The 26,943-nt window shown below is 41.7% G+C and overlaps 1 protein-coding gene across 1 annotated transcript in view; it reads left to right on the top strand.

Moving 5' to 3' along the window:
* The window catches only part of tgfbr2b (transforming growth factor beta receptor 2b), a 41,596-nt gene that overhangs the window by 6,586 nt on the left and 8,067 nt on the right, over positions 1–26,943 (top strand). Inside the window, exons 2-8 of the mRNA XM_046045971.1 lie at positions 6,920–7,064; positions 7,182–7,372; positions 19,574–19,872; positions 19,968–20,216; positions 20,393–20,506; positions 21,020–21,157; positions 24,406–24,547. Of these exons, the coding sequence (XP_045901927.1) occupies positions 6,920–7,064; positions 7,182–7,372; positions 19,574–19,872; positions 19,968–20,216; positions 20,393–20,506; positions 21,020–21,157; positions 24,406–24,547 (1,278 nt within the window). The remainder of the gene's footprint in view (positions 1–6,919; positions 7,065–7,181; positions 7,373–19,573; positions 19,873–19,967; positions 20,217–20,392; positions 20,507–21,019; positions 21,158–24,405; positions 24,548–26,943) is intronic.

The following is a 26,943-nucleotide window of genomic DNA, read 5'->3' as shown; positions in this document are numbered from 1 at the left end:
GATAAAACGTAACGTTTCGATACATTGCCATGTTGAAACGCGCATAATTAAAGTCGTGAAACGTTGCAGTTTCGTTACGTTTAGGCACAGAAAGTACTTGGTTGGGTTTAGGCAACAAAACTACTTGGTTAAGGTTAGGAAAAGATCATGGTTTGAGTTAAAATAGCTATGTATGTCAATTAAGACTTAAGTTAACTAACGTTAATGTCAATTTACCTCACTCGCCTAAATAAAAACATTTAATGTTTTGTTTCGCACGGGACACAAACCTGTTCTCCTGCTTCAAGGTCCGGGTTCTGGCCCTCTATCCACCCCAATCACCTCCTTACTTCGTCTTTTCTCTTAAATATCATACTTGCCTTTACCATCAAAAACTGACACAACAGGGCTTCCCTCAATACGTCGAACTATGACGTCAAAGGGATCCCTAGTGCGTCACAAACTGACGATTATGGCTCTTGACCAAGCGTCCATATGTGACGACTTGGGAGTGAGACCGGGTTGGAGGAGTTGGCCCTTCTGTGTTGAGCCATGCGTTTGTGTAGAGGTTGTTTAGTCTCCCCAATATACAGGTCTGTGCATTCCTCACTGCATTGGACCGCATACACTAGATTGCTTTTCTTGTGTTTGGGTGTGCGGTCTTTGGGGTGGACCAGCATCTGTCTTAGTGTGTTCTTGGGTTTAAAAAGTTTGTTGAAAATCCTCCTGAGTTTCTCTGATACTCCAGACACGTAAGGAATCACAATGTTGTTGCGTTTGACCTTCTTTTCCTCCTCCCCTGTAGTTTTGTTCTTCTTGGATCTTGTGGCTGTTTTCACAAAGGTCCATTTAGGGTATCCACAGGCTGTAAGTGCCCCCTTCAGGTGGTTCTGTTCCTTCTCTCGCGCTTGTTGGTATGTTTTCCACACTGTGGTGCAGTGTTTTCATGACTCCTAGCTTGTGCTCCAGTGGGTGGTGTGAATCGAACAGTAGGTATTGGTCTGTGTGTGTGGGTTTTCTGTAAACACCAATCTGCAGGCTCCTGTCCTCTTCAATGTGTACAGCGCAGTCCAGGAAGACTAAACTGTTGTTGTGGACATCTTCTCGTGTGAACCTGATGTTACTGTCCACAGAGTTGATGTGTTCTGTGAAGGCTTGCGCTTCCTGGCTTTTAATTTTGACCCAGGTGTGTCCACATACCTGTACCAGTGGCTCGGTGCTATACCTCTGAAGGAGTTGAGGGCTTTATTCTCCACTTCTTCCATGTAGATGTTTGCCACAATCGGGGATACCGGTGAGCCCATGTCACAGCCATGCTTCTGTCTGTAGAATCCACCGTTGTACTGGAAGTAGGTGGTGTTTAGACAGAGGTCGAGTAATTTGCAGATTTGGTCAGGGCTGAGGCTAGTTCTGTTGTCCAGGGTGTTGTCTTGTGTTAGCCGTTTTCTTTGGGTCCTTTGGATGAGGGACGAAACGTCTTCCAGTATCTTCAACCAAGTCCAGTTGCCCTTGATTTTAACCTTCGTTGGATAACTATGACCTGGATGACTGAGAATCTTCATAGACATTCGGTATTTAATAAAATTTAAAAATGACAATTTGAGGTTTTAAAGGGAGTTACATGCTGGATCATTTTCTCGATGAACAACTGTTCAGCATTCTGTGCGTCTCTCTATGAATCAGAAACTGATGGTTAATGAGCTCTTAATGTGTAATCAGTATTGCACAACAGTACCATAAAGATTAATCAACACCTTAAATACTTACTGAGCTCACTGGCTACACAGAGTGTAACTCTCCGTTACTCATTCAAATTTATTCAGTCTCTGTGGCACTAAATCAGCAGGTTTTATTTGTCTCTGAGGTTGTGTGTGGGTGTTAGCGCTCTGCTATTTCACGCTCTCTGTCCTGCCCCAAACTAGACTCTGTGTGACGGAATGTGTCTTGAAAGTATATTAACTGTGCTTCCTGTTAAATGAATAACACGGCCTATGCAGACTATGATCGGTGTCACACAAACACACACTCCCACCCGTATAAACACACACTGTTGAAGGAGAATCGGTAGTTTGACGACATGGGGGAGCGCAATGAGAATTCACGCGAGTGAAACTTGAAGTCCTCTGGTCTGCTTTCAAAGTTCAGTCCTACAGACGTGCTGCCATGTCAATTGATTTAACGATAGCACAGACTGCAGTGCATGCTGTTGTTTTGTCTATGTCTTGGATTTCTGATATGTGAGGGCTGTTGTTGTTTGCAAGAAAGGAGCCCCTTTCATCATGATGAAGTGGCTATCGTCATATCAGACATCCTCTCTCTTTACTCAATCTGTAGTGGAGTCTCTTAAGAGATATGGGAGTATGTACATTTATAACTGTTTATATTAACCAGTTTCACACTGATGATATCCATACTGTACAGCTACAGGAACCAGTGATGGAGCATAGCATTAGTTCAGGCAGTGAACTAGACCAAGTTCAGCAGCAACAAAATGCGGCAAAACGTTTATTTCATTGGAAACGGTGGTGCCATGAACTCACTGTTGTGTACACAAGCGCGCTGATTTATACTGCCTTTTTAAAACCACTGTGTTTACAAACTGTCGCAGATTGGGCTACTCCTCTGACACACCCACCAAACGGGAGAAAACATACCACTTGCGAAACATTGCACACTGTTAGGAAACATGTCGTTAAATTAGAAAACGTTGCAAACCGGTGCAAAACGTTTTGAGATTGAACTCGCCGCCGGAAGTTGTCCATTGGCATTGGCTCGCTCACTAGCTTTGTGGCTATCAGCAGGCTCTCACTCCCAGTTACGGCCACTTGCTCAGTGGCTGGACGCTTCAAACTATGACGATGTAGGTAGCTCTTAGCATCAGTTTCGCACATGCGGGGTTCTGTGGCCAACTTATCAATAATAATATTCAACGTCTGGTTAGACTTATAAATAATAATAAATTATAAAGCTAGCTGAGAACAGGTTGTTAACATTGTGAAACAGCACCAAAACTACTTGGTCAGAGAAGTAGAAGATCGTGAGGTGGGTTAAAATAAGTATCTTAGTTACGTAAGTTAAGTTATGTAGTCAACATTGACTATTGGTTTCACACCACAAACAGCAGTCTACTGTGTGAAAGTCCTGTATGACCCATCCAACCACACTGATCTCCTCCTTCCTTTATACTACGTCACCTGACAGCACTGGCATGTTTAGTGTGATCATACTGTATCTATGCTGGTATACAGCATGGCAACTTCACACTTGCCGTGCCAATTGCCACCTCCACCACCCCACAACTAAGACTTAATGTTCATGTATTTTTGTTGAAGGGGAATTTGTTGATGCATCCTTCCCCTCCTCAGAGCATTCTTTTTTTTTTGCCAAATAACAATAAGAGATTTTAGACAGCTCCTTGACACATAGTTTGATCACAGTTTTGTTCATGCTAGCATATGTTCCTTAATCAGTAATACAATCCAGGAATGTGTCTATATTTCACTTAAAGCCCCTCTTCACTCAAAAAGTAGTATTTCTCTTTGTTCCTTCACTTTGATGTTTGAGCCAAACTGTGCAGAATGATGATGTGTTTGACTCTAGAAGGCTGTTTGCACATTCATCCGCTGAAAGGGGGAAAGTTTTAGTGGGCGTACGACGTCACAACTAGTTTGGAGCCAATCACTGTCCAGTTTGCGACTTACAAAAGTGTGATTTGGAAACTTGAAGCCTCCATTGCATACAAACTGAGAATGGACTTTGGACTTTCAGTGAAGCAGGAGGCGCCTCATTTTTCAATGAGTGAGAAAGAGTATATATTTTACTATTTTGCTGAAAATCCCCATCATATGTAAATTGTTATTCAAAGCTGAGGTTTCTTAAGTGGATCTTTAAGTTTCCCCAAACAATCAAGATGTTCATATTAGATGAAATGTTCAGTAGAGCAGTGTATCCCACATTTCACACTTGTTAAAGCACTTTGTAACTTGTTTTTGAAAAGTGCTCTACAAATAAGGATTATTATTATTATTATTATTATTTCAGGCTCAGTGCCATATAAAGAGCTTGTGGATTAAGTAAAATCAACTTTACATTTGTAAAAAAAAATAAACAAACAAAAAAAACGCTGATGACTAAAAATCAGGTTGCAAACAGCATTTCCCAAAAGACCAAGATGGTCACCAATTTAATGGCACCAGCACAACAGAGTGAGGCTAGGCAAGTGGCAGGCTGAACTGCTACATAAACAGAAGAGTGTTAGTGATATGATGGATAAGAGAGAAACAGTTACAATGATGTATAATACAAAAACCGCAGGAGTGCAGTGTACTGGTAAAATCTAATGGGACTTGTAGTTTTTGGATGCTAGCCCAGGAACACATTTCACTTTTTCAGAAATACAAAAGAAACAAACTCTCAATGAAGTACTGCTTTTAGCTAAAGAAGTGTGTGGAGCAGCTACTAGCCCAGGCATCGTAAGGACTTGTACCAAAACCTTCACTGCTGTTCATTTCAAGTGTATGAAAAGCGTATGTACGTTGTACAGAGCTGGAAGGAATTCAGTGTCTTTCTCAATGAAGCCGAACCAGGGCAGATGCTTGGCGACACGGAGGCTTAGACTCAGACCTCCCAGCTGAAGGAAGGTTTCTTGAACTCTAAAGCCACCCTGCTGTACCACAACACCTGCACACTATACACAGAGCTTCTATCCCACCCTGTAAGTAAGCCTTTTTGAACACAAAAGCCACATGGAGACCTTTTCTAGATGAAAAAAATGTGATTTAGTTTCTTACAAAGCCTGTCCAAGGCCAGCAATCTTGGAGTCAGAGAGGCAGGTCTGAACAGGTCACAGACCAGAGGGAGATCAGAGAGGCGAAAGCAGCTCACGTCATGCTAAGGAGAATGACAGGGATACGATTGTACTGATTACACCGCCAGCCCAGGCACCACATGCAATACCTTCCAGCCAGCCAGGGTGATGATATCAAACAATGTAACCGTACCTCAGGAAAGATTATAACTACATATTTCAGCTATAACCTGTTAAACATAAAAAGAACATCCAGTAAATGAAAAACAAGGACATGCAGAGTCATCATCTCTACCAAGTCTGTGCAGAGGTTTATGATTAGCCATGTTAGTCATGTAGGTTGTTTTTTTTTTTTGGAGACCTTGTGACTCATTTGTTTGATGGGTTTGACTTTACATTTCACAGACATGTCCAGTCTCTTACTTCAAGAAAATCCACAGCATTTGCAAAAGATCAGTAAACACTACACTTCCTGTCTTTGATGCATGAATGGAAAAAAGCATTTTTTGGAGGCATTTTAAAAGATTCTGTGATGTTTGGGGTAATGTATCTAAAGTGGTTTGATCTAAGGAATTGCTGTAACTTGGCCCAGGCTGCCTTCTGATTCAGCTGTGGTTGTGTTGATGATTTAGTGTGGTCATGGCCTATTTTTGCTTGGATCAACGGTTTTCTGAGGCCCCATAATTACAGCATATATGACCTGGTTGATAAGGGCACACAGTGGAGGTGTTGCCCCGCTTATCTGTGTTGCCAGTTGTCTGTGGTCCTGACCTTGTTAAATTCAGGCAGCTGATGCTTTCCTGAGGTTCCAACCCCACTGCGTGTTGTACAGTTTGTAGTGTACAGCATCATCAGACCTAGTTAGATGTGTCCCTGTTTGCAGCAGGAATTCTACTGATTTGTTGAAAACTGCAACCAATTAGCAGCGTTCTGTATAACTTGGATACCAGGGCTGAAGGCTTGAGACTTGGACGTGAATTAGAATATAGTCACTGTAAAAATGGTAATGCCTCTGTGCATGCTCTCTCCTCATATATTTGTGCCTGATCACGCGCTGTGCATTGATTGCTGCCACACCTAATCAACCTAATTTCCAGCAACAGCAGGCAGATTTTTTTCCAGAAAAGTTTCTGATAATCCCACTTATACCGGCCCGGCACAAAACAGTAGACAGAAAAGGGAGGTGATCATTAGTGGAGCATTTAACAGCCAAAAGGAGAGAGAATATTTGAATTACATTCATCAGGTGGCTAGAAACACGACTCCAAATGAATGCTAATGTTGATTGCGGCTCAATGTGTTATTAGGCAACTGTCTGCTAACACTTGGGCCCATATCAACTTTACAAGGTGTTGATATGTCAGTGTTGTGTTTACAGCTTGTAAAAACAAATGGTCAAAAGAACAATTAATTAGTCAAAACTTAAACTGCAGCTCTTTGTTTTCAGCCGTCCAATGAATTTTAAGCAATTTTAATAATGTAAAGTGTAAAAAGTGCCAGAGGCTGCAATGGTCACCGCAATATGAAAGTGTTGGACAGAAACAAAATAACGACAATGTAACACTTTAGTAAGAACACTCAAATCAAGTTTTATTTCAACACAATATCAATTTGGCGGTGTGACTCTGCTCATGTGAATAAATGACAAACCCGACACGGACTGCAGCAGGTGGGGCAGATACATTGAGATGAACAAGATAGGTTGTGGACAGATAGGACGGTTTATGAAACAGAACGTCTCCCATTCATGACTGAACTTAAACTTCAAATAGTGGGGCTGAAATTATGAAGTTTGAAAGGAAAAACCTATCTCCTTGGATGCATGAATATAGTCAGTAAATTTCACAGTTATGAGATACTTGCAGTGATACAGCTGGTGTGACAGTGTCACCAGGTCACCAAAAGCATGTTAATGATGTGTTCATTAGATTTTGTGATTTCAAGTGCAGAGGTGGAATTACTATTTGTTGCATAATTTATTCATTAACCAATTGATGTTCTTCTGCATTAAGCCAGAGCAAGGATTTTGAGAACTGGCATGAAAAATTGCTGTGTTTTCTGTTATATAACCGATAACAGTACTTGCCTGAAACATGAAGCCAACCTGATGGATACTTTTTGTGTGTTCTGCAGGTATGCCGCCTTTTTTCCCCATGAGTCAGCTTTGTAAGTTCTGTGATCTGGAGCCTTCCTCCTGTAGTGGTACAGGGACCTGCATGTCCAACTGCTCCATCACATCCATCTGTATCGAGAGCACCGAGGTCTGTGTTGCTATCTGGTAGGTACCTGAAAGAAGAAAACTGCCTTCATCTCTCAGATATGATTTACTAGACAGCTCTTAATGTAAAGATTAATTTCATTACATCTCGACTCTGTCTGTCTGCCTGTCTCTTAGGAGGAAGAATGAGACAGGCTTCTCCATCGAAACTCTCTGTCACGACCCGTCCAAGCCACTGTATGGCATTATGCTGGATAACTACAACAGCTCCACCTGTGTGATGAAGGAGAAGAACACAACGAGTGGGATGGCTCACTTCTGCTCGTGTACTCACGAGGAGTGTAATGACCAACTGTTATTCTCTCCCAGTGAGTAAATGAAATTAACACCTTTTAATGAAGTTAAAGCAGAAAACAGAACAAAATTAATTATAATACATGTTATTATTAGTCATCAGGTGGTCAGAAACTCAACTCATGTTAATGTTGCTGATGTTGCCTGCTCTGCTGAATGTGTAAATATGTCGTTGTTTGCTAACTCGAGATGGCCAAAGCTGAGGTTGCTTTAAAGGATCAGGCTGGCATTACTTAGATAGAATTTGTCGGTTGCTGTTTGTAAACACACCGTTCAAAGTTTGCCCAGGGCTCAACGAGTGTGCAAGAGAAAGAGAGAGAGAAGCGGTGGCCGAGCGAGCTAGAGGGTGCATGGCAAGAGGGAGCAGCATTACAGAAAACAAATGACTGAAACAGAGAAATTGTACCATATTTTCTAATTTTTTGACAGAGCAGTTACGTTCTAAAGCACAAATAAACAGCCACTGGTCATGCTTTATGCCCCGTCCTCGGTCAAACACACACACACACCTGCAGCTCTTTATACATTCATGGCACAGACAGACAGCGGGGAAGAGAAAGATGGAGACAACGATGTAATCTGCTACTTTTTATATATAGAGTCCTGACCTCACACCCTGTGTGCTGTTGGCTGTTTGGATGGGGTTCACACACCCACTGCCCAAAGGCTGTCGCCCAGAAATGTCCTGAACACAGCAAAATAAGAAGAAAATAGGAAAATACAGGAAAAGGGCAGGGCCTCTGCAGATACACTTGTAATGGGTCATAAGTGTTGACTGAGAGGGAATGTTTTTGTAAGTCTATACATTGTTTTTCTTTTTTTTTTAAGAAAATCCTACTCATTCTACCTTAAATCATTAAGTTTTCAGTCCTGGTTGATTTGGTGACCTAGTTACTGGTGGTAACAGTAAATGTAGTTTATTAATACAGCTCATAGAATTATTTTCAATAAAGAGTGAATGGCCCTTTTCCATCAGTCTATGGAGCCCAATACTGACGCTTTCAGAAAAAGTGAAAAAGTGGAGCTATTTGACACTGTGAGACGCTCTGGTGCTCCCGTTAGCGCCTGTATGAGACGCTTTGGGGTGTCTCGTACAGACCGGAAGTGCGCTAGCAAGCTAGCTAGCTACATTCGTGTTAAAGGTGTTGACAGCCCCCCGAAGCCCCCTACTCTTACCATAACCATCAGAAATATTAGTGCCTAAACCTCACTGACTTTATGCATGTCGACCGGCTAACCCTACAGCTGTGCACTTCCCCATGGCCATGCTAGCAGGTAGGGTTAGCCTCCTTTGTGTTGCTGCGACGTGTTTCATATGGACGCTGAAGGGTACCTTTAGCGTAAAATAATTACGCTTCGTCATGCTGTCTGAAAGTGTCGGTAATGACGCACTGAGATGAGAACGTGTTGGTCCATGAGCAACCATGATCTGAGTTTATGCTGCACATGGCCAAAGTCCTTATAGGCAAGTCATGCCTATAAGAGCCAGAACTGCACTTTTACATAAAAATGACATGACTAGAATCACCAATAAAATCTGATAAAAATCGCTGGAAGAAATTGACGACATTGCCTCAAAATAAGGTTTAAAAAGCGTTTTTCCCAACCGCTTATATTTCTACTGCGCTTGCGTAGTAGGCCCTTTACGTCAGTGGACCCACATGATTGGCTTTCTAGCAGGAAGGGCGGGACATCCGGCCATCTTTGGCGTTGGGGTTTTGGGGGTTTTCCCTATAGAGTTGTATTGAGGATGTATTGAGAAGTGGCATGTCTCCCCTAATTAACATCTCTGACGTGGCATGAGTCTGCAAACAGCAGGACACAGTAAAAGGAGTTGCTTACTTCGTCGAGGTGCCATAGGCTCATCGTGTTATCTCATTCTGTGATAGTGACTTAACAAACATTTATTTAAATAAAAATCTTTGACTGTAACTTTAATATTATCTCCCACATATTCCATGAAAAAAACAAACCAACAATGTGTTAGTCTTACTCAGTACTACCCTGTCTGTAGTACTGAAGGAATATGTCACCCGGTGCAACAGCGTGGCTGACTCTGAATATATCGGATGTGACTGCCTACACAGGAAGAAAACAGACATATCAATGGTAACCACATTAACTTTCAACTAAGCTTCAAAGTTGCAAAAAAGTGCACGTCTGTTCAACCAACCATAAAGTCAACAGGTTATCTGTTCAGACAGCTGTATAGTTTATCAGAAACTGCCAGCATTTGCTTCGGAATGATACATCTCCACTCCTTCTTCATATTTCAGCTGTAAATGTGTAAGCATGTAAATCATTATTCGTCTTAATTGTCATCTTCTCGCCCCCTCCTGCTTCTTTGAGTTACTTTCTCTCCAACCACAGAGAAGGAAACTCTGTGTGTATTTTGGCATGTGAAGCTGTTCACATGTGTTTCAGAAGTTGTGGGTGGGTTTTTTAAAAAAAGGTCTCATTATGGTCGCCACTGTCTTGTGGAGAGTGCACTGTCATCGCAAACAGGAAGTGGAAACATGTGTTTGCATCACACGCAAACATCATTGGGGAATCCTCAGTGTGGTCACAGACGAGCAGCTGTGCGCGTTCTGCGCTAGTTGTTTGGGTGCTGCCTCTCACAGTGTTGAGAAGAAAAAATGCGTCTGTCTCAGCCTTCCAGAGTGTGTGTGTGTGTGAGTGTAGGTGAGTCTGTGTGCGTAGGTGTGTGCGTGTGTGTGGTTCTGTAGACCAGCCACACTGGAGAGCTCAGACATATGGTTTCCTGTCTGTGTTTAACTCAAATCAGAAACATCTCCAGCACATGGTGCACAGGCCCCACAGACACTGAACACCTCTGTAGTGCAGGACAGTGAGGTAGACTCAGTCTGCTGCTATTATTAAAGCAGAGTGGATTCCTCTTCTTTCCGCCCCACTGAACAAACTGTCACTTTTATCTACTGCACATGTACTGTTTACTGCAAATAGTGTGGGAGGCTGAAGGCTGGCCAAGTGTTGAAACAAGTGACTAAGTGCATTGAGTCATGCAGACAGTTTGTGAGTTTTATTAGCCATGGTTTTTCAGATATCTCTCTCACTATCAGCTCCCTGCCACCATGCTATAGTCATGGATGGATTAAATTCTTCAGGGACCCCAGGCTAAAAAATTACAGGTGGGCCCCATTCCATCCATCTCCTACATTCTGTGCCTTGTATGTCTGTAGTGTTGCTTCCAATATTCCATCAAGTACAATGCACACAGCAGACTGCACATAGCATCTTTATTATAGGTAGAAGACCTAGAAACCAACCAGTAATATACACTCAGTGGCCACTTTATTAAGTACAAAGTAACCAGTCTTGAATCAACTTATTACTTTAATCGTCATGAAAAATTAACTGCTCTTCTTCAGCTTCTGTGTGGACTGCGAATGACGTCCGTGGGATGGTATATGTCACACTGATTGGTTAGGACAACACTAAATAAATAATCTCCTTTCCTGACCGAAACAATGGAATAAAACAAAGTGGCAATTCAGTCTGATTGTCTAGGCTAACCTGGTCCCTTAGCTTGTGTTAATTTTATTACAGGCAGTTTAGGGTGCAGCAGATAAGACACATGCCCTTGGTGTGGGGAAACCCAGGTTCGACTCCCACTGCAACACACCCATCAACGTGTCCCTCAGCAAGACACTTAACCCGTAATAGCTCCAGAGGCGTGCAACCTCTGACATATACCTATAGCAATCGCAAGTCGCTTTGGATAAAGGCGTCAGCTAAATAAGTAAGTAAAATGTAAATGTGGAGACAATACAGAAAACAATAAAGTAATGAATCTGGGCTCCTTGGTCAGTTACATTGTACTACAATGGAGGTAAATGGAATTCTATTTATGGCGCTCAAAATAATGAACATTTCTAATATCAAAAAATCAGCAGTAGTGTGTACAGAACTCACACAATTTTGTGTATGTGAACAATATTTATTAGAAATATTTTCTCCAAAAGAGTCCCTATGAAAACGTGGGTTTTGAACATTTTAAGTGTAATTTGACAAATGACACCCCCAGTCACCTCCGTTGTATTTTGCATACCTCAAATCCCGGACAGACAAAACCTACTATAATGCCGAATATAATAAAGATATATAATAAACTATCATGCCTACATACCAATGGAGGTAACTGTGATTTGTCATCTGGATGAACCGACCTTTCAGCTTTGAAATTCATACAATTCACCAAAACGTGTTCAAAGTAAAAAAGCTCGTCATTACTAACTTTAAGAGAAAACTACATGCATTAGCTAAAAACACTGATGCATCAAAAGTGGCACCCTTGCTCCCTATTCCGCCATTTATAATTGGCATGTTCTTTAATTTGTGATCCTCCCTTGCTTTCCTGACTTTCCTGTGGTGATGTCTGAGGCTCACAGCCACCAAATGCACCACATTTCAAAGAATCTGTGCTACAATTATTTGGTAAATTTGTGTTGCAAATTGAGCACCTCAAGGCATGACTTCACCAATAAACAGTGATTATGTGGGCAGTAAATTAGCTATAATGTAAATATGCACGGCCATGTTGGTAGGCAGTTTTCCATTCACTGCACACATTTAGTTAACGAGCTGGAACTCTGATTTTGTAAGTGAGTGGGTACTCCTCTTCTGTTCAAACCTTTAATGAAACTCCAGAGCGTTAGTTTTTATTTGTATTTTGCTTTGACATTTTGTTTTCAATTTCAGTTTAGTTTTATTAGCTTTTAAAGTGGGTTTGCTAGTTTAGTTTTAATTTTTTGAAAATGCTTAGTTATAGTTTAGTTTATATTAGTCTTTTTTTGCTGCCATGGTGCCCCCCCTCAAGCCACAGACAACAGGTCCCCAATAGCCTGAAGGCAAGTATAACTGATAAACATTAAAATATAAACCTTTATTAATCCAAAAATATTTCTTACATATAAGAATATTTCATACAGCAGTAAATATGGTCAGACGACACGTTAACCCAGAGCAAGGGGGCTCAAGGGGGATCAATATAGCCTACTATTGTATGTACATCTCACACAAGGGTGAGCACCAAGCCAGGCCATAAGAGCAGAACAGAACAAACAACGAAAAGAAAACCACAAAGGCAGTAACTCACTACCTGCAACCCAAACAAAGCAACGCACAATTAACTCTCATCTTCTATACCCGCATATCCGTGCAGGGTCACCTTTCACATCTAGCTTTGGTTATTTCATTAGTTTTCAGTAACTATAATAACCTTGCTCCAGAGTTGCTCTGTAGCTGACGCTGCACTCTGATCCTGTTATCAATAAGCATGAGAGACAACGCTGGATGATAACATACAGGTACATAAAGACCTATTATAATAGGGAAACCCGAGCACTTCACTTCACTAAATTTAACATGTTCAGTTGCTTTATCATGGATGTGTACAGTAGTTTCTGTAAATCATAATCTATCTTTGTGTTTGTTAGTCTGGATCTCTTACTGAAACACACACTCACACACACACACACACACACACACACACACACACACACAGCCCTAAGGGTAGGGGTTGTGGTTCCTTCCTCCCATTGAGGACACATGCAGCAGGAAGTTCTTGTTTGTTTATTGGACCACTGCCATGGCTTATTCCTCTACAAATGCCTCACATTGTTCTACCCCAGCATAACATTCCTATGACCTGCCTGTAATAGTGTTGTGCATGTGGTTTTTGTCTTGAGAGTCATACGATTCTCGTGTGGGTGTGTGTGTGTGTGTGTGAGAGAGAGTGTGAAAGTGTGTCTGTGCACCCAAACATTTGCTACAAATGTCACCATGAGAGTGAACATTGTGATACCACAGCGGCAAACACTAACAAGGCTTGCTGGTCTTGATTGACAGCTCAGTGGAAGCTGGCCAGAAGTTAATAAGATAGGGAGATTGTCACTGTACAGCTGTGTCCAGTTTTGAGATGAAAAGTGCATATTGTTTTAAACTGTCTTGGTTTGCTGCTTTCTTGCTTTACCATCATGCAGTGCTGCGTGTGATTTGGCATTAGATGGTAGATGTTACAAAATGTTGAGATTTAAAGCTGTAAAGCTTTTTTAAATTACAAATTGATTCAAATGACTATGTGCACTGTTAAAGGTGTTGCAGTGATGAGCCCACAAAAGATTCTCCCAGGTTAACTCTGCAGTTCATTGTTTTGGTTTTATAGCTCTAAACACTGAACTCTTATCAGCCGCGTTTCCAGTGGCAGCAGGCAGCTGTCATTTAAAAATCTCTCATAAATCCACCATCACCAATCAGCAGACAGACAGAGTGAACATTATGGCGCTCCTAGCAGCTAAAGAGCCCGGTATTTTCCTCTGGAGCTAAAAGGAGATTGAATAGTAGACATACATTGGTAAGGTGGCCAGAAACACAACTCCACATTAAAGCAGCAAGCAGTTATCTTCCAGTACATCAAGTGTGGACCACACCATGAAAATGTCATTTAAATCAAATGATGATTGTTACACAAGATTTAGGGTATGGCAGAAAAAAGAAAGAATAATTCCTTGCATTTCAATAGGGTATTCATACAGATCGTGCTCAGGCCTTAATGAATGCTGGTCTGGATCTGCTCTGGTACAGAGGAAACTGCCAATATGACAAGGTAATGTTCAGCACAATTGTCTGTAATATGTGTGTTTTTTGATGTAGATTGGACCCATGTGCAAATTATAATAAAGTATTCTATAAATATACTAAAGATTTTTTTATTATTACAATAAACTATTTTGAAGACTGTGTGTCCTTAATGTAGGTATGTACCCTTTCTATGTATTATAGTTTTTTTTAAATTTGGCATTTCATTGTGGACAGTAACGTTTTAAATTGATGCATTTTCATTTTGATTTCCTGCACTTTCCCAATCATTGAGCCGTCTGGACACAGCGTTTGTTTCTAATTACGATCCTGTGAAGATGATTTGGAGCAGACTAACGCCGCCTTTCAGCCAGTGTCAGTTACACATGTGTTTTGGAGCTTGTGAACTACTTTCAGTGGGAGGGGAGGCATTGATAGTAAATACTGCCTTGTCATAGTAACATGCTATTTGTTTTAGTGCTGTATTTACAGCTGTGCTCTTGTGAAAGTCAGTTTTACATGCTTGGAGGCACGCTATGTGAGGAATGAGAGGAAAGTAGAACTAATTCATTTCTGACATGGATTCTTTTACTCGTACAGTCTGTATTTTTGCGCAGATGTCGCCTGATCTCCTCCAAGTCATTATATGGGTTATTTTGGCATCCTTTGTGATGAATGAAATCTTCCTCATGACATGAAGTGGGGATTTTGGTGTGTGTGTGGGGGGGTGAGGGGGGGGGCTGTTTTTTTATAATAAATAAAAATAAGTGATAAATATAAGAAAAGGGGAAAATGCTTTATAATGACTTCTCGATGCAGCCGGCAAAGAGGAAGAGCAGAAGAAGACGGATATGGAGCGATAAAGGAAAATGTGGCTATGTGCATGTTCCAAGATCAGTTTTTTTATTCTCATTTTTTACAGTTCCTCCTTAACTGTGGAATCTTGGCTAGCCGACACTGAGTACATCAGTCATTCAGTCACACAGCAGACTGCTTTATAGAGAAATGACTCAAGCAGGACCACTCTAAGATGCATAAAAAGGAGGAAAAGAAGGGCAGTGTGAAGTAAAAAGACCGGTGACCGGGACAGAGAGATTTGAGATGAGATGAGGAAGTAGATGGAAAAATAGAAACAGCAACATGAGAGCTGGAAACACATGAGCCGTGTTTACTAAGCAGTCTTAGATGTAAAGGTAGTGCTGTTACCATAACAAGTACATAGTGAGTGTGATATTCACTTTTAGTCAGTGACCCATGAAAAAGATCTGGTTCTTTAGCTGCTTTATTCATTCAGTGCGTTTACATGCACATTACTATCCCGGTTTTGAGCCTTATCCTAGTTTTGATCTGATGTTTACGTGGAACATGAGAAATCTGGCTATTCCTACATGATTCTAATAGTATCCAGGTCTCTCATCATCCATGTGCAGTGTGTCTTGAATTCACACTATCACAGTCACTGTGTTCTGTACCAACACAGAAAGTTCAGAAATATGGCTAAAGTGTTTACATGCTACAGTATTCTGGTTTCTATCAGAGTACCCCAGGTAGCGTTATCCAGGTTTCTTAAAAGCGGGTTAAGGGGTTATCCTTGTATCTTAAAAGCTGAAAATTACTTTTAATGCGTTTCATGATTGACTTTATGAGAAATCAAGCGGCCACAAGGTCAGTCGTACAGCTACTGTAGCAGCGTCTTATCAGCAAATAGCTGCTATTTTCATATCACCGTAAAGCCATCAACTGCTAGACATGACATCATCCTTCACCTGTTAGACATTAACATCTTCATGCCAATGTTACAGTTGGTTGACGCCAGGTGCACCGCAGGGAAGGGAAAAACAGTGGGTCATTACAATTTCAAAGATGCAAGGAGAATTTACAACACTAATCAGAATATGCAACAATCTAAAGCTGAAGGATCTCCCACTTTAATTTATCCATGATGGCAGGAGATTATTAATCCTACTGTGGATATTTTTACCTTGCATGATCACACAGCCAATACAGGATGGATTCAAGGCAGTCACCTCTTTAAAGAGACAGAATTTAAACCATGCAAATGAGATGCGCTTTAGTTAATGAGGCTGTTATATGACAGTTTGTGACCAAGTAATTGATAATAAATCACATCATAAATGAACCGCCGGCTTTGAATGGAAATGTTTGATCAAGTCACCATGAATAATGACATTTAAAGCCTCATTAGAAGAGTCTCGCCGGCACAGAACACAAACTGGCACAGTGAAGGCCTTTTGGAAGTGTGCTTTAACCTCCTCGGTGTTTATAATTAGTTCCATCTATCCACCCATCACCTGTTTAGAACATGAAATCATGTCTGGCTCTGTCATTTTCCGTGGAAAGTAGTTTGTCTTTAATATCCAACTCACTCCAATTTTGTTATTCACCAAACACTGTGAGGACCCGAGTAATTAGCAACTGGTTAGAGCAAAGAGCATGAGTCAGAGATGGCAGTGTTTGAAATCCCAACACACACACTCACCCATGGTGTGTGTAATTGCAAGCCGGAGGCGAAGATCCCTCTATTAGTCCCAATGATGTGTCAAATCTCATTGAACACTGCATGAGGAAACTCTGGCATTCTGATTGGAAAGGGCGTCCTATTACCAGTTTGCCTTGGCACCATCTGATTGGCTGTGTTTCGGCCTCAAATACACACACTGGCACACACTAATCATGGCAGAACGACAGCAAGGAAATAGACCTAAAACCTCAAAAACCTCCAGGCAATCTTAAAACCCTTAAAGCATACACACATGTACAGACACATGGAATTTGAGAAGAAGTGTCTGAGTGTCTGGCAGTCTTATTTCGCAAACCCATTTTACTACCAGGCGTTTGAAGTTGTGTCAAATCTAAAAATCTCTGCGTGTGTTTGTGTTTAGTGTTTTTGATTTATTGCTTCCACAGCTTTGCCCAGAGCAATTTCACTCTTACTGCTTTACAATCAGTCTCGCTCTCTTTAGCTCTCTCTTTCACAAACACACACATGCTACACAACCACAAAATGAAGATATTGTTTATCCTACTCTGGATTATTTTACCTTGCATGATCACACAGCCAATACATGATGGATTCAAGACAGTCACGTCTTTAAAGAGAAAGAGTTTAAAAGATGCTAATCAGATGTACGGAAGTTAATGATGCTGTTTAATCCTATGACAATTTGTTGCTTTGAGCACAGTAGTTCAAAATATCTACACCTATCACAGCACACGGTTATAATGCTATTATAATAAAGGTTATTATTGTAGTAAGTATTATTGTGACAGAGATAGTATTTAATTTTTATTTCACACAGTAGTTCAGTCTTTGCGACTTCTTGGTGCCATTGCAAATGAAGCCGCGTCCAACCATGTTGTTGCATCAACGCCATAGACTGTATATAAGAAGCGGGCGTAGTCATCGTGACGTCACCCGCTGGTTTGTGGACTGCTGTTTTGAAGGCTCGAGTTTGGCCGATAGGCACCGGACATGACCATATTTGGACGAGACGGTGGAGGCCGTGTGTGGAGCTAGCTAGCTTGCTTAGCTAGGTGTATCTGTAATTCACGTTAACTGTCATTTTAACAGGGCTGATAACTTTGTCTAGCGAACAACAGTCTTAAAACTACATCTACTCACCAGAGAAAGTGAACAGCCAGCTCCTAATAAGCTTTTTCAACGGCGCTGGTTAAATTTACACAGTGCCGTGGGTACGAATTACTCTAGGCTAAATGAACATCATGTTGTACTGAAGACTTGAAACTAGCGACTGAGACCATAAGCTCATTATGAAAGTGTTTACTGAGGTAATAAATAAGCTGAGAAGTAGCCTCATTTTACCATTATTTCTAATGGACCGGAAGCTCCCAGTCACAAATAAAGTAAATGTTTCTTTTTTTGCATGTGTTCTGCTCTATCTCCCCCAAAACTGACAATTCAAGCTAACTGTGTAGCTAGCTAGCTTAAAAACACGACAGCATTTTAACTGACAATGCAAATGCCAACAAAGTTAGCTTATTAATGCTAATTAGACGTTTATAGATATTGTGTTTATATCTTCATAACATTATCTTCATCTTCAACTGCATGTGTGTTGTCTTTTTTTTGTCAAGGACCACAATGGAAATAAGTTGTAGACTTTACTGTGTTATTCTTTCTTCTCATTTTTGCAATGTCAAATAAACCAAACTAAAGACTTATTAGCAATACATAGGCTATGTGGGAATATCTGAATACAAAACAGATGCAGGATTGTGCGACTTCTTCACTGGTCAGTCCTTGGTCCGAGCTCCTCCAGCCTGCCAATGTGGCAGCTTCAGGAGGGTATGTTCCCTTGAGAGACTGAGTGAGACACTCTTTGAAAAGGTGCCCAGCCAGAGCAGACCGGGTCGAACCAAACCGAGGCAGACAGGCACTCGACTGTTTTCTCCCCGCCGCTGGAGCTCTGAGGGTTGGCTGCCTTTCTGTCCGGACTGGCAGTCAGAGTAGAGGTAGTTAATGCTATAGCTCATGAAGCTGTAAAGGCTGCTCACACTGTTGGCAGTGTCCATTGTAGGCCTACTGACTGACTACATAGTCAGCTCCCTACTGAGATCACAAACTTAGAGATACAGACACATATATATATATATATATATATTAAACTCATTGTTATAATGGAAAGTACGATTTACAGCACTCCATGGAGCAGGGAACAGCATGTTGTTTTCATAGCATGGCCTCAAGAATGACTTCCCTGTGGTGGGCTGGCTTGTGTTGGACAGTTACTATGTGAGTAGTGGGCGGAAATGGCAGCGTGCTACTGCGGCTGCTGCACTCAGCAACCAAAACACACATATTAGACTGTGTCCTTTAAAGACTTTCCTTTACACCACTATCTTCCCTTTTAGTTACTTTTCTGTGGAAATAGTGCATTTTATGAAGAGGAGGGATGTATTCAATGAAATGTGTATGCATGTTCGATAAAACATTGCAAAATGGCATCCACTTTGGTTTTCATACTACAAATTACTAATTGTAAGTGGTGGGGTCCATGCTGGATTCACATTGCCTTCACAAGCACAAGGGTTTCATACAAAACGGTGCAGCATGTAATCCAGTGTTAGAGTTTCATCAAATTATACCAGTCTCACTTAAACTTTTAGGGAGTCATAGGTCCAATTTTATATATAAACATACATATCTAAGATGAATGAATTGGTTCGGGAGTCATTCATGAGGTATTAGGATGGGACAGGGTTATTTTTGTGGGAGATGGAAGCAAAAATCCACTCCTGTGTGACCTTCTGCTTTGCACCTCCAACTTCTCAACAAACTTCCTGTTACCACAGCCTGGTCACCAAATCACTGACATTTTATCTTGGCTTGTGTTTGCTGCACATATAACAGTTTTATCAATAACTATATGTTATAGGAACAGAGCTCCTGTGTTGTTCTGATTCTGAAATTCTGAAAAATGCTGTTAGATTTACCCTCCAACACGTCCAGTTTAGTCTAAATCTTGTATGTAATCCAACATCAGTCCTCACATTTGCTTTCTTTTCAGAATTGGTCTTATACGTTGTTATATAATTGCCACCATTTTATTCATTTCATCTTCTGTCTTCTTTTCCAGTTGTGGATCCAACTCCGGACGATCCGTTGTTGTTGGTGATTCTGGTGAGCTTGCTGCCCCTGCTGGTGATGGGGATCGTGGTTGTGGGAATGTTCTACTGGTATCGAGCCTGTCGGCAACCTGTGACCAGCCCAGAATGGGACAGCAGAATTAAGAAGCGCAAGCCAAAAGCGGGTGGGCTGGACTGCAGCGACGCCTGCGCCATCATGATGGATGACGATGGGTCAGACAGCAGCTCGACGCACGCCAACAACCTGAACCACAACACTGAGCCCCTGCCTATAGAGCTGGATCTGCTGGTATACAGACCTAGTGGTATTCTAGAGTTGCTCTGTAGAGCTTTTCTGCTCTAAGTCATCATAACTTAAATTCTTAACTTTTGATCCTGTCCCAGGTGGGTAAGGGTCGCTTTGCCCAGGTATACAAGGCTAAGCTGAAGCAGACCACCTCAGATCAGTTTGAAACAGTGGCTGTGAAGATCTTCCCCTACGAGGAGTACGCTTCCTGGAAAAACGAGAAGGACATCTTCTCCAATACAGACCTCCGACACGAGAACGTTCTCCACTTCCTGACAGCTGAGGAGAGGAAGGTGGAGAAACAGTACTGGCTCATCACTGCCTTCCACCCCAGAGGAAACCTACAGGTGAGACTTCTATTGTCAGGTGACCCAACATGAGGGGGGCAGTATTACTCCATGTTGTAAATTGCAATTCCCGCAGTTTTTTTCATTCATAAGTTTCAGAATTAACAGGTCTGAAATTATCCAGCCATTCTTCCTTTTCACAATGCTATCAATCCCCTCATCCCTCTGCTCTCCAGGAGTACCTGACGCATCATGTGATCAGCTGGGAGGAGCTGCAGGTGCTGGGCAGCTCTCTAGCCCGGGGTGTCGCCCACCTCCACAGTGACCGCCTGCCCTGTGGACGCCCTAAGGTAGGTCTGTGTGAACATGTCCATATGACAGCTGTCAAACAGTACACCAGAGCTAAAAATCTGTACTAACCATAACAATCATAATCAGTCAAAACAGGTACAGAAAGAAACAACAAATATCACATCTAGACAGTATTATTAAAGTATAAAGCATCAGTGTCAACCCCTAGACTTTAATGGACAAGTCAACTTTGCTATTCTTGAAGCTCTACCAGTCATAGAAGTACAACTGTAAAATTATTAGCATTGGAGGAAAGAATGGGAAGTCTTTAAAGGGTGTATCCTCGTGGGATCATGAATGTGCTCAGCTAATAGCATATTAATGTGTCTGTTAGACTCTGAGATATCTTGGCTGCAAATTGCAATATAAAATTTTGACTCGAGGTTGGTGCTAGTGGACCGTGAATATCTGCGGCCAGTTGTGTGGAAATCCAGCTATTAGTTTTCATGGTCTTGTGTGCAAAGTTGAATTTGAGTATGGTGCTGACCCCCATGCTTCTATTGTGCCTAAAGGTGCCCATAGTCCACCGAGACCTGAAGAGCTCCAACATCCTGGTGAAGAACGACCTGACGTGCTGCCTGTGTGACTTTGGGCTGGGACTCAGCCTGGACAGCAGCCTGTCTGTGGATGACCTCGCCAACAGTGGACAGGTCAGACGAAAAGTTTAATTATTTTTCTTCTTTGTTATGTAAATTAATAGTCTTCCTATTCTAGCAGACATTCTTTTATCCAGAGTTGAAAGAGCGCACTTGCTCTTTTGTATCTGAGCAAGGCACTGAGCTTCTACCTACAGCCCTCTAGGTCAGAATCACAGCAAAAAATTACCTTGTATACAAGTTAGTCCAGTCTAGGGGTCAGTACCCTTCCAAAAGGTCACAAGAGAAAACTGAGGGGCGATGAAATTATTAATTGGAGAGGGAAAAGTTCTGCTACACACATTTAAATTCATATTTTGGACTTCACAAGCTAAAATGCTGGAAACCGCTGGTTTAAGCTGGAATCATATGTTTTTAAAGGTAACATTTAAATATGAAAAGTAACCAGCAAAGTTGTCAGCTAAATGTAGTGCAGTAAAAAGTTGATTGTGTCCCATTAGATTTTACTGAAGTAGAAGTATAAAGTTGCAGAAAAATAAAAGTACCTAAAAATTTTACTCAATTACAGTATTTGGGTAAATGCACTTAGTTACTTTCCATCACTGAATATGACAACAGCACTGTTCTGCCCTGGGACATCTCCCTGCCCATCCTGACAAACAGTGGTTACAAACCTAGGTAGTAATGTCAGGTGTTTATCTCGCTACAAGCTGTGGTTTTGAGGAGAAAGCGTATTGCTGCTATGGTAAATCTCTCAGTTTGCCAACACAGCCCTCCATTAAAATAGCTTTGGTTTGGTGTGTGGTGAGATACGAGCTGACTGTGTTTGTTTTGCCTTCCCATAACTAAGTCTGTGTGTTTGTAAGTTTTGATGGGATACACCTTGTTTGCTGACAGAAGAAATCTGACAGAGACAGACAGGCAATCAAGGGATGAAGGGGCAAGGCAAAGGCTTTGTTGAGACATGAAAGCTCCCCAAAGCCACTCGTAGCTCACAATCAAACTCTTTCTCAGTTTGTCAGTGTGACTTTGTCCTTGTTTATGATGTCTGATTCACTGGCTAGAAATGCAGCAGGGGCAGGTGAGAGGGTGTTGACTAACTTTCCCACACACACCACTCTACTAACACATATGCACGCAAACGTACACATCCAGCATATGCAAAAAACCCTGGCTATGACTCCAGCACATCACCACCTGCTGTCCTTCAGTTTTATCCTGGTCAGTAGCAGAATGCACACTAAGATTCACTAAATTTCTTCCTGTGCACCCTGTGGCATTGTTTTATCCTTGCAAATGTTCAAATCGTGATCTGTGGCTGTCACATTGTGTTCCATTCATAAGCAGTGGCTGGAAATTCCCAGATGGTAGGCTGGGGTGTTCATGTGGTCCACCTCCAAACAACCTTTGAAGAATCATGGGCAGCCACAAAATTTTCTTTGCCCTGCATAACAAATGTGTTCAGCATGCAACCGACAATATTATGTCAGCAGTATTTTGCAACCATAGCCAGTAGACTTTGTGTTCAACCACAAAGGTATTTTGATAGATTTATAAGTTATGCAAAGCCAAAAACCAAACTTAATAGTTATTTGAGGTTAATCAAAGCAGTGGTAAAGTGACACTGTGAGTATTAACATATTTTAGTTTCCTACTTTGACATGAGGGATCACTCAGCCAACCGGTTGGAAAGTGCTGTTGAAACGCAGCAACATCAGGCACCGTTACGCTAATTTAAAGTGATTAATGCAAAAGCACTATTCATTAAAAACTACTGAGCTGTTCTCTGACGCACTGTGTCACACACCACTGGTGTTCCTGCTTGAACAGTATTAGTGGTATGCAAGCTTCATCTGTTTGACCTCGACACCAGTGACTCGTGGCTTCACTTGGACTTGCAGCCTTTTGTCTGGGAATGACTCGACGTCCTCCCTAAGCCCAATGGTGGGGAGCAATGTATGATTACATTACAAACAGGATGTTGGTCAACACGATACAAACAACGTCCTAATTTCAATGTGACTGACGCACCAATATATTTATTATTATGTATATATATATATAATCTGTGCACAAGAATAGTATGTTTTTATAATCCATGGAGGAATGGGGCAAAGGGTTGGGACTTTGTCTGGGACTTGACTTGGAACTTAATGGATTTAACTTGGTATTTGATTTGGGACTTGTTGATCTTGACTTTGAACATACTGGCCTTGACCTGGGATTCAAGTCAGAACTTGACCTGGGACCTAGTAGTCTTGAGTTTGGAATTGATTGGTCTTACATTTATCTTTACTCTTTTGGCAGACACTATTATCGAAGCGACTTACATTTGAGGAACAATAAACAAGCATCAACAAAGCAAGAGATCTACAAGTGACAATACGTAGATACTATTAAGAGCAGAAATACATACTAGTAAGAGCGATTAGTGCGTACGGCATCAATGTGGTAAATACCTGGGAGAACAAGTAAGAGCTAACGAATAGTGCACAAAAGAATCGCAAGGAGATAAAAGAAGAAGAGCACAGGAAGTGCATGCTAGAGGTTAGGTGTTAGAGGTGTTATCTCTTCGGAGAACACTTTCTCTTATAAGTTTTCAAGAGCTTCTTGAAGTTAGACAGGGACGCTCCTGGCGTGATGGCGTGTGGTAGCTCGTTCCACCATCGTGGTGTCACAGATGAGAACAGCCGGGACTGAGATTGTTTTGTGTGTAAGGATGGCAGAGCACGACGGCGTTCGTTGGAGGAGCGCAGTGGCCGAGAAAGAATAACTTCATAGCCATGACCTGAGACTTGACTTTTACTTGCAAAACAATGACTTTTTCCTACCTCTGGTTGTGCAGAACTCCCATCAAGATTTTACAAGGAGCTCATCTGCAGGGTAATACAAAAAATGCAACACAACAGCAACATGGAAAAGTTCATAGTGTAATTTTAGATGTTGCAGCACAATGTAATCTAAACTGTACCCATGCGTGTAATTTGATTACATGCATCAATAAATTGAATAATTACAAAAGAAAACACGTCACCAGTGTAGTCTTGTATCTTTTCCAATAATGAATGAAGCCAGGAGGTGAGTCAGGTTTGTTGTCACTGAGCCCCGTGAGATGTCAGATGAGAAGGTAAACATTGCGCTCCTGCAGACTGACATAGTCTTTAATGTGTTGGTGGTGTGCCAGAGTGAGAGTGAGATGCTGTTAATCCCTCTGTCTGCCTGACTACAGAAACAAGAAGTGTATTCCTCTGCTCAGTGTGTGTACTTGTGTGTTTACCACTCGTGGTGTCTCTGTACTGCAGGTGGGCACCGCACGTTACATGGCTCCAGAGGTGCTGGAGGCCCGACTGAATCTGGAGAACACAGAGTCCTTCAAACAGACTGACATTTACTCCATGGCCCTTGTGCTTTGGGAGATGACGTCGAGGTGTGAAGCTGTTGGAGGTGAGTGCACGGACACACACCACGAACACACACGTGCTCAGTAATTACCTGTTGCAGGCTGTGGGAAGTATGATGTCATGTAACACACAAGCACGCACTCACACACAGAATAAAAGACATCCTGCTGAGGTGAAGTGTACACCACTGGGATTACTCAGCAGTGACAGTTTTGGGTTATCACAACAAGCCATCGGCCGGTAGTGATGTCATCATGTTTGGCTTCATCAGTCGCAGTGAAGGCAGCATGTGAAGAAATGTGTCACAGCTGTATAGTGATTAACATGGCCGCCCAGCAAAACATTTTCATATGATGTCAAGGTATCAAGGTATTATAATGAACCGTAGACCCTTCATGCTACACACACAGAACTTAACAGATAATTAAATTAAAATATGGTCACATATAAGATAAATTAAATAAAACAGTTTTTAAAAAAGTGTGACATTTGGGAGACAGTGTGTCATCCTGATGGAGTCTTGCACTCTGTCGGTTTGGAACATGGTCCCCCAGCAGTGTGCTTGATCCGTGATGTTGATACTGTAAGCAGGTGTCTGTAAAGATGTAGGCACAACAGTCTCTGATTTCCTTTGCTTGGCCAACCTGAGTCTCATTTTGTCCAGACTGGACCTTTAGGAGCAATCAAAGCTGGGCCGACATGGCTCCTATCCCAGCTCTCTTTCCTCTCCTCTGAGCGATCGCCACACCCCCCGTGGTGTCTGGTCCGGTTGATCTGGCTGGTGGATCGTCTCAATGTCCGCTGCTCTTTAATCCAAAACCCTGTCTTTCTTTCCCAGTGACTGTATTTCTGTCATAGGTAATACAAAAGTGTAGCAAAGTTTGAAGGAGCTACCGGCTGCTGCATCTACACGCTGTACACAACTTGAAACTCATCTTTGACATGTTGCTGGGCAGGTAGTGTACAGCTGGTTTGTAGAACTGTTCATTGAAAACAGCTGCCTGCTGCAGCTGGAAACAAAGCTGATGACAACAGCGAGACTGAACCAAAGCAATGAGCTGAAAGATGCTAAAAATGCCCCACAGAGCTGAGGGAACTGCATAGTTGTTTATAATTCTCTGTGGGTTCACAACAAGTGACATCTTTCACATTACACATTCATTTGATCCATTGTTCATATAAAATATGAATTAGTGCAGCTTTAAATAAATAATCTTAAATGCACTTTAAATGGCTTTATGGAATTGTTTTCTTAAAGGGAAACATTGTTTTCTTTATATTTCATGAACATTATGAATGCAAATTTCCCCCCAGAACAAGTTTTACAAGGAAACCCCCAAGATACATTATCTTATCATTATCATCTACGTTTTCGTTCTCTATTCTGTTTGGCCACCATTAACGGTAAGTTTATTTTAATTATTTGATTACCCTGATGATAAAGCTCTTACGAACTTTAGTAATTTCCTGTTGGAAATAAGTCAGTATTTTACACTGCCATAGCTGTAAGGCCAGTTCTCTGAGAGGAAAGAGTAAGTTTTCAGATGAATCTTAAAGGGAAACACTTTACTCTAAATGATGCATGAGTAATTATTGGCATTCAGTGTAGACAGAAATAGCATCTCTGTATGCTACATATAGAAATACATAATGTGGATCACATCAGTTATGCAACTTAATTTAGTCAGAACAATGTCTGTGTAACTCTTGACACTTGAGCATCTGCATTTTAGAAAAGCCTTCAAATATGTTCAATCATTTCCAGTTGCCCTTGATTTTAACCTTCCTTGGATAACTATGACCTGGACGACTGAGAATCTTCACAGACATTTTAAAGAGAACTTTTTTCTCCTCCACAACTTTTAAGGAACACTTTCACCCAATTCTCAGTATTTTACATTCTCTCAATCCTAATTATGAGACATGTATTGTTTTTGTCCATGACATTGTGTGCATCTGTGTGTGTCTGTGACCTACATTGCGCAGACACAGGGTTTAGGCTACTGTTTCCTGTTATGCAGTGACTGGGGGTTTGTGTGTCAACGGGGAGTCTGATGGTCGTGTCCATCGGACTGCACCTCAACCTCAGCTCCAGGTCTGGAGCAGGAATCTGAGGAATGTCTGATATGTAAGGGAGACAATCTGAACTCTGCTGTTTCCCTTCTTTGGGCAGGAAATCACTGAGAGAGAAGAGCAGTGGATACTGTACCTGTTTCAGTAGGGTGCGTGTGTGTGTGTGTGTGTGTGTGTGTGTGTGTGTGTGTGTGTGTGTGTGTGTGTCCATGAGGCTTAAATTTCCTCACAAGAAAAGTAAGATGTTTGTATTTCCTTTGTGAGGACCCTCACCGACATGATGCATTACCTAACCACTGACCCTGAACTCATCACTACTACATGCCTATCCCCAAGCCTTAACGCTTAGGGCAAAAATCAAGTTCA

Source organism: Micropterus dolomieu, linkage group LG03 (genome assembly GCF_021292245.1).
Source record: "Micropterus dolomieu isolate WLL.071019.BEF.003 ecotype Adirondacks linkage group LG03, ASM2129224v1, whole genome shotgun sequence".
Taxonomy (NCBI): Eukaryota; Metazoa; Chordata; class Actinopteri; order Centrarchiformes; family Centrarchidae; genus Micropterus; species Micropterus dolomieu.
The sequence above is the reverse complement of the archived record's forward strand: the minus strand, read 5'-3'. Positions and strand labels throughout refer to the sequence as shown.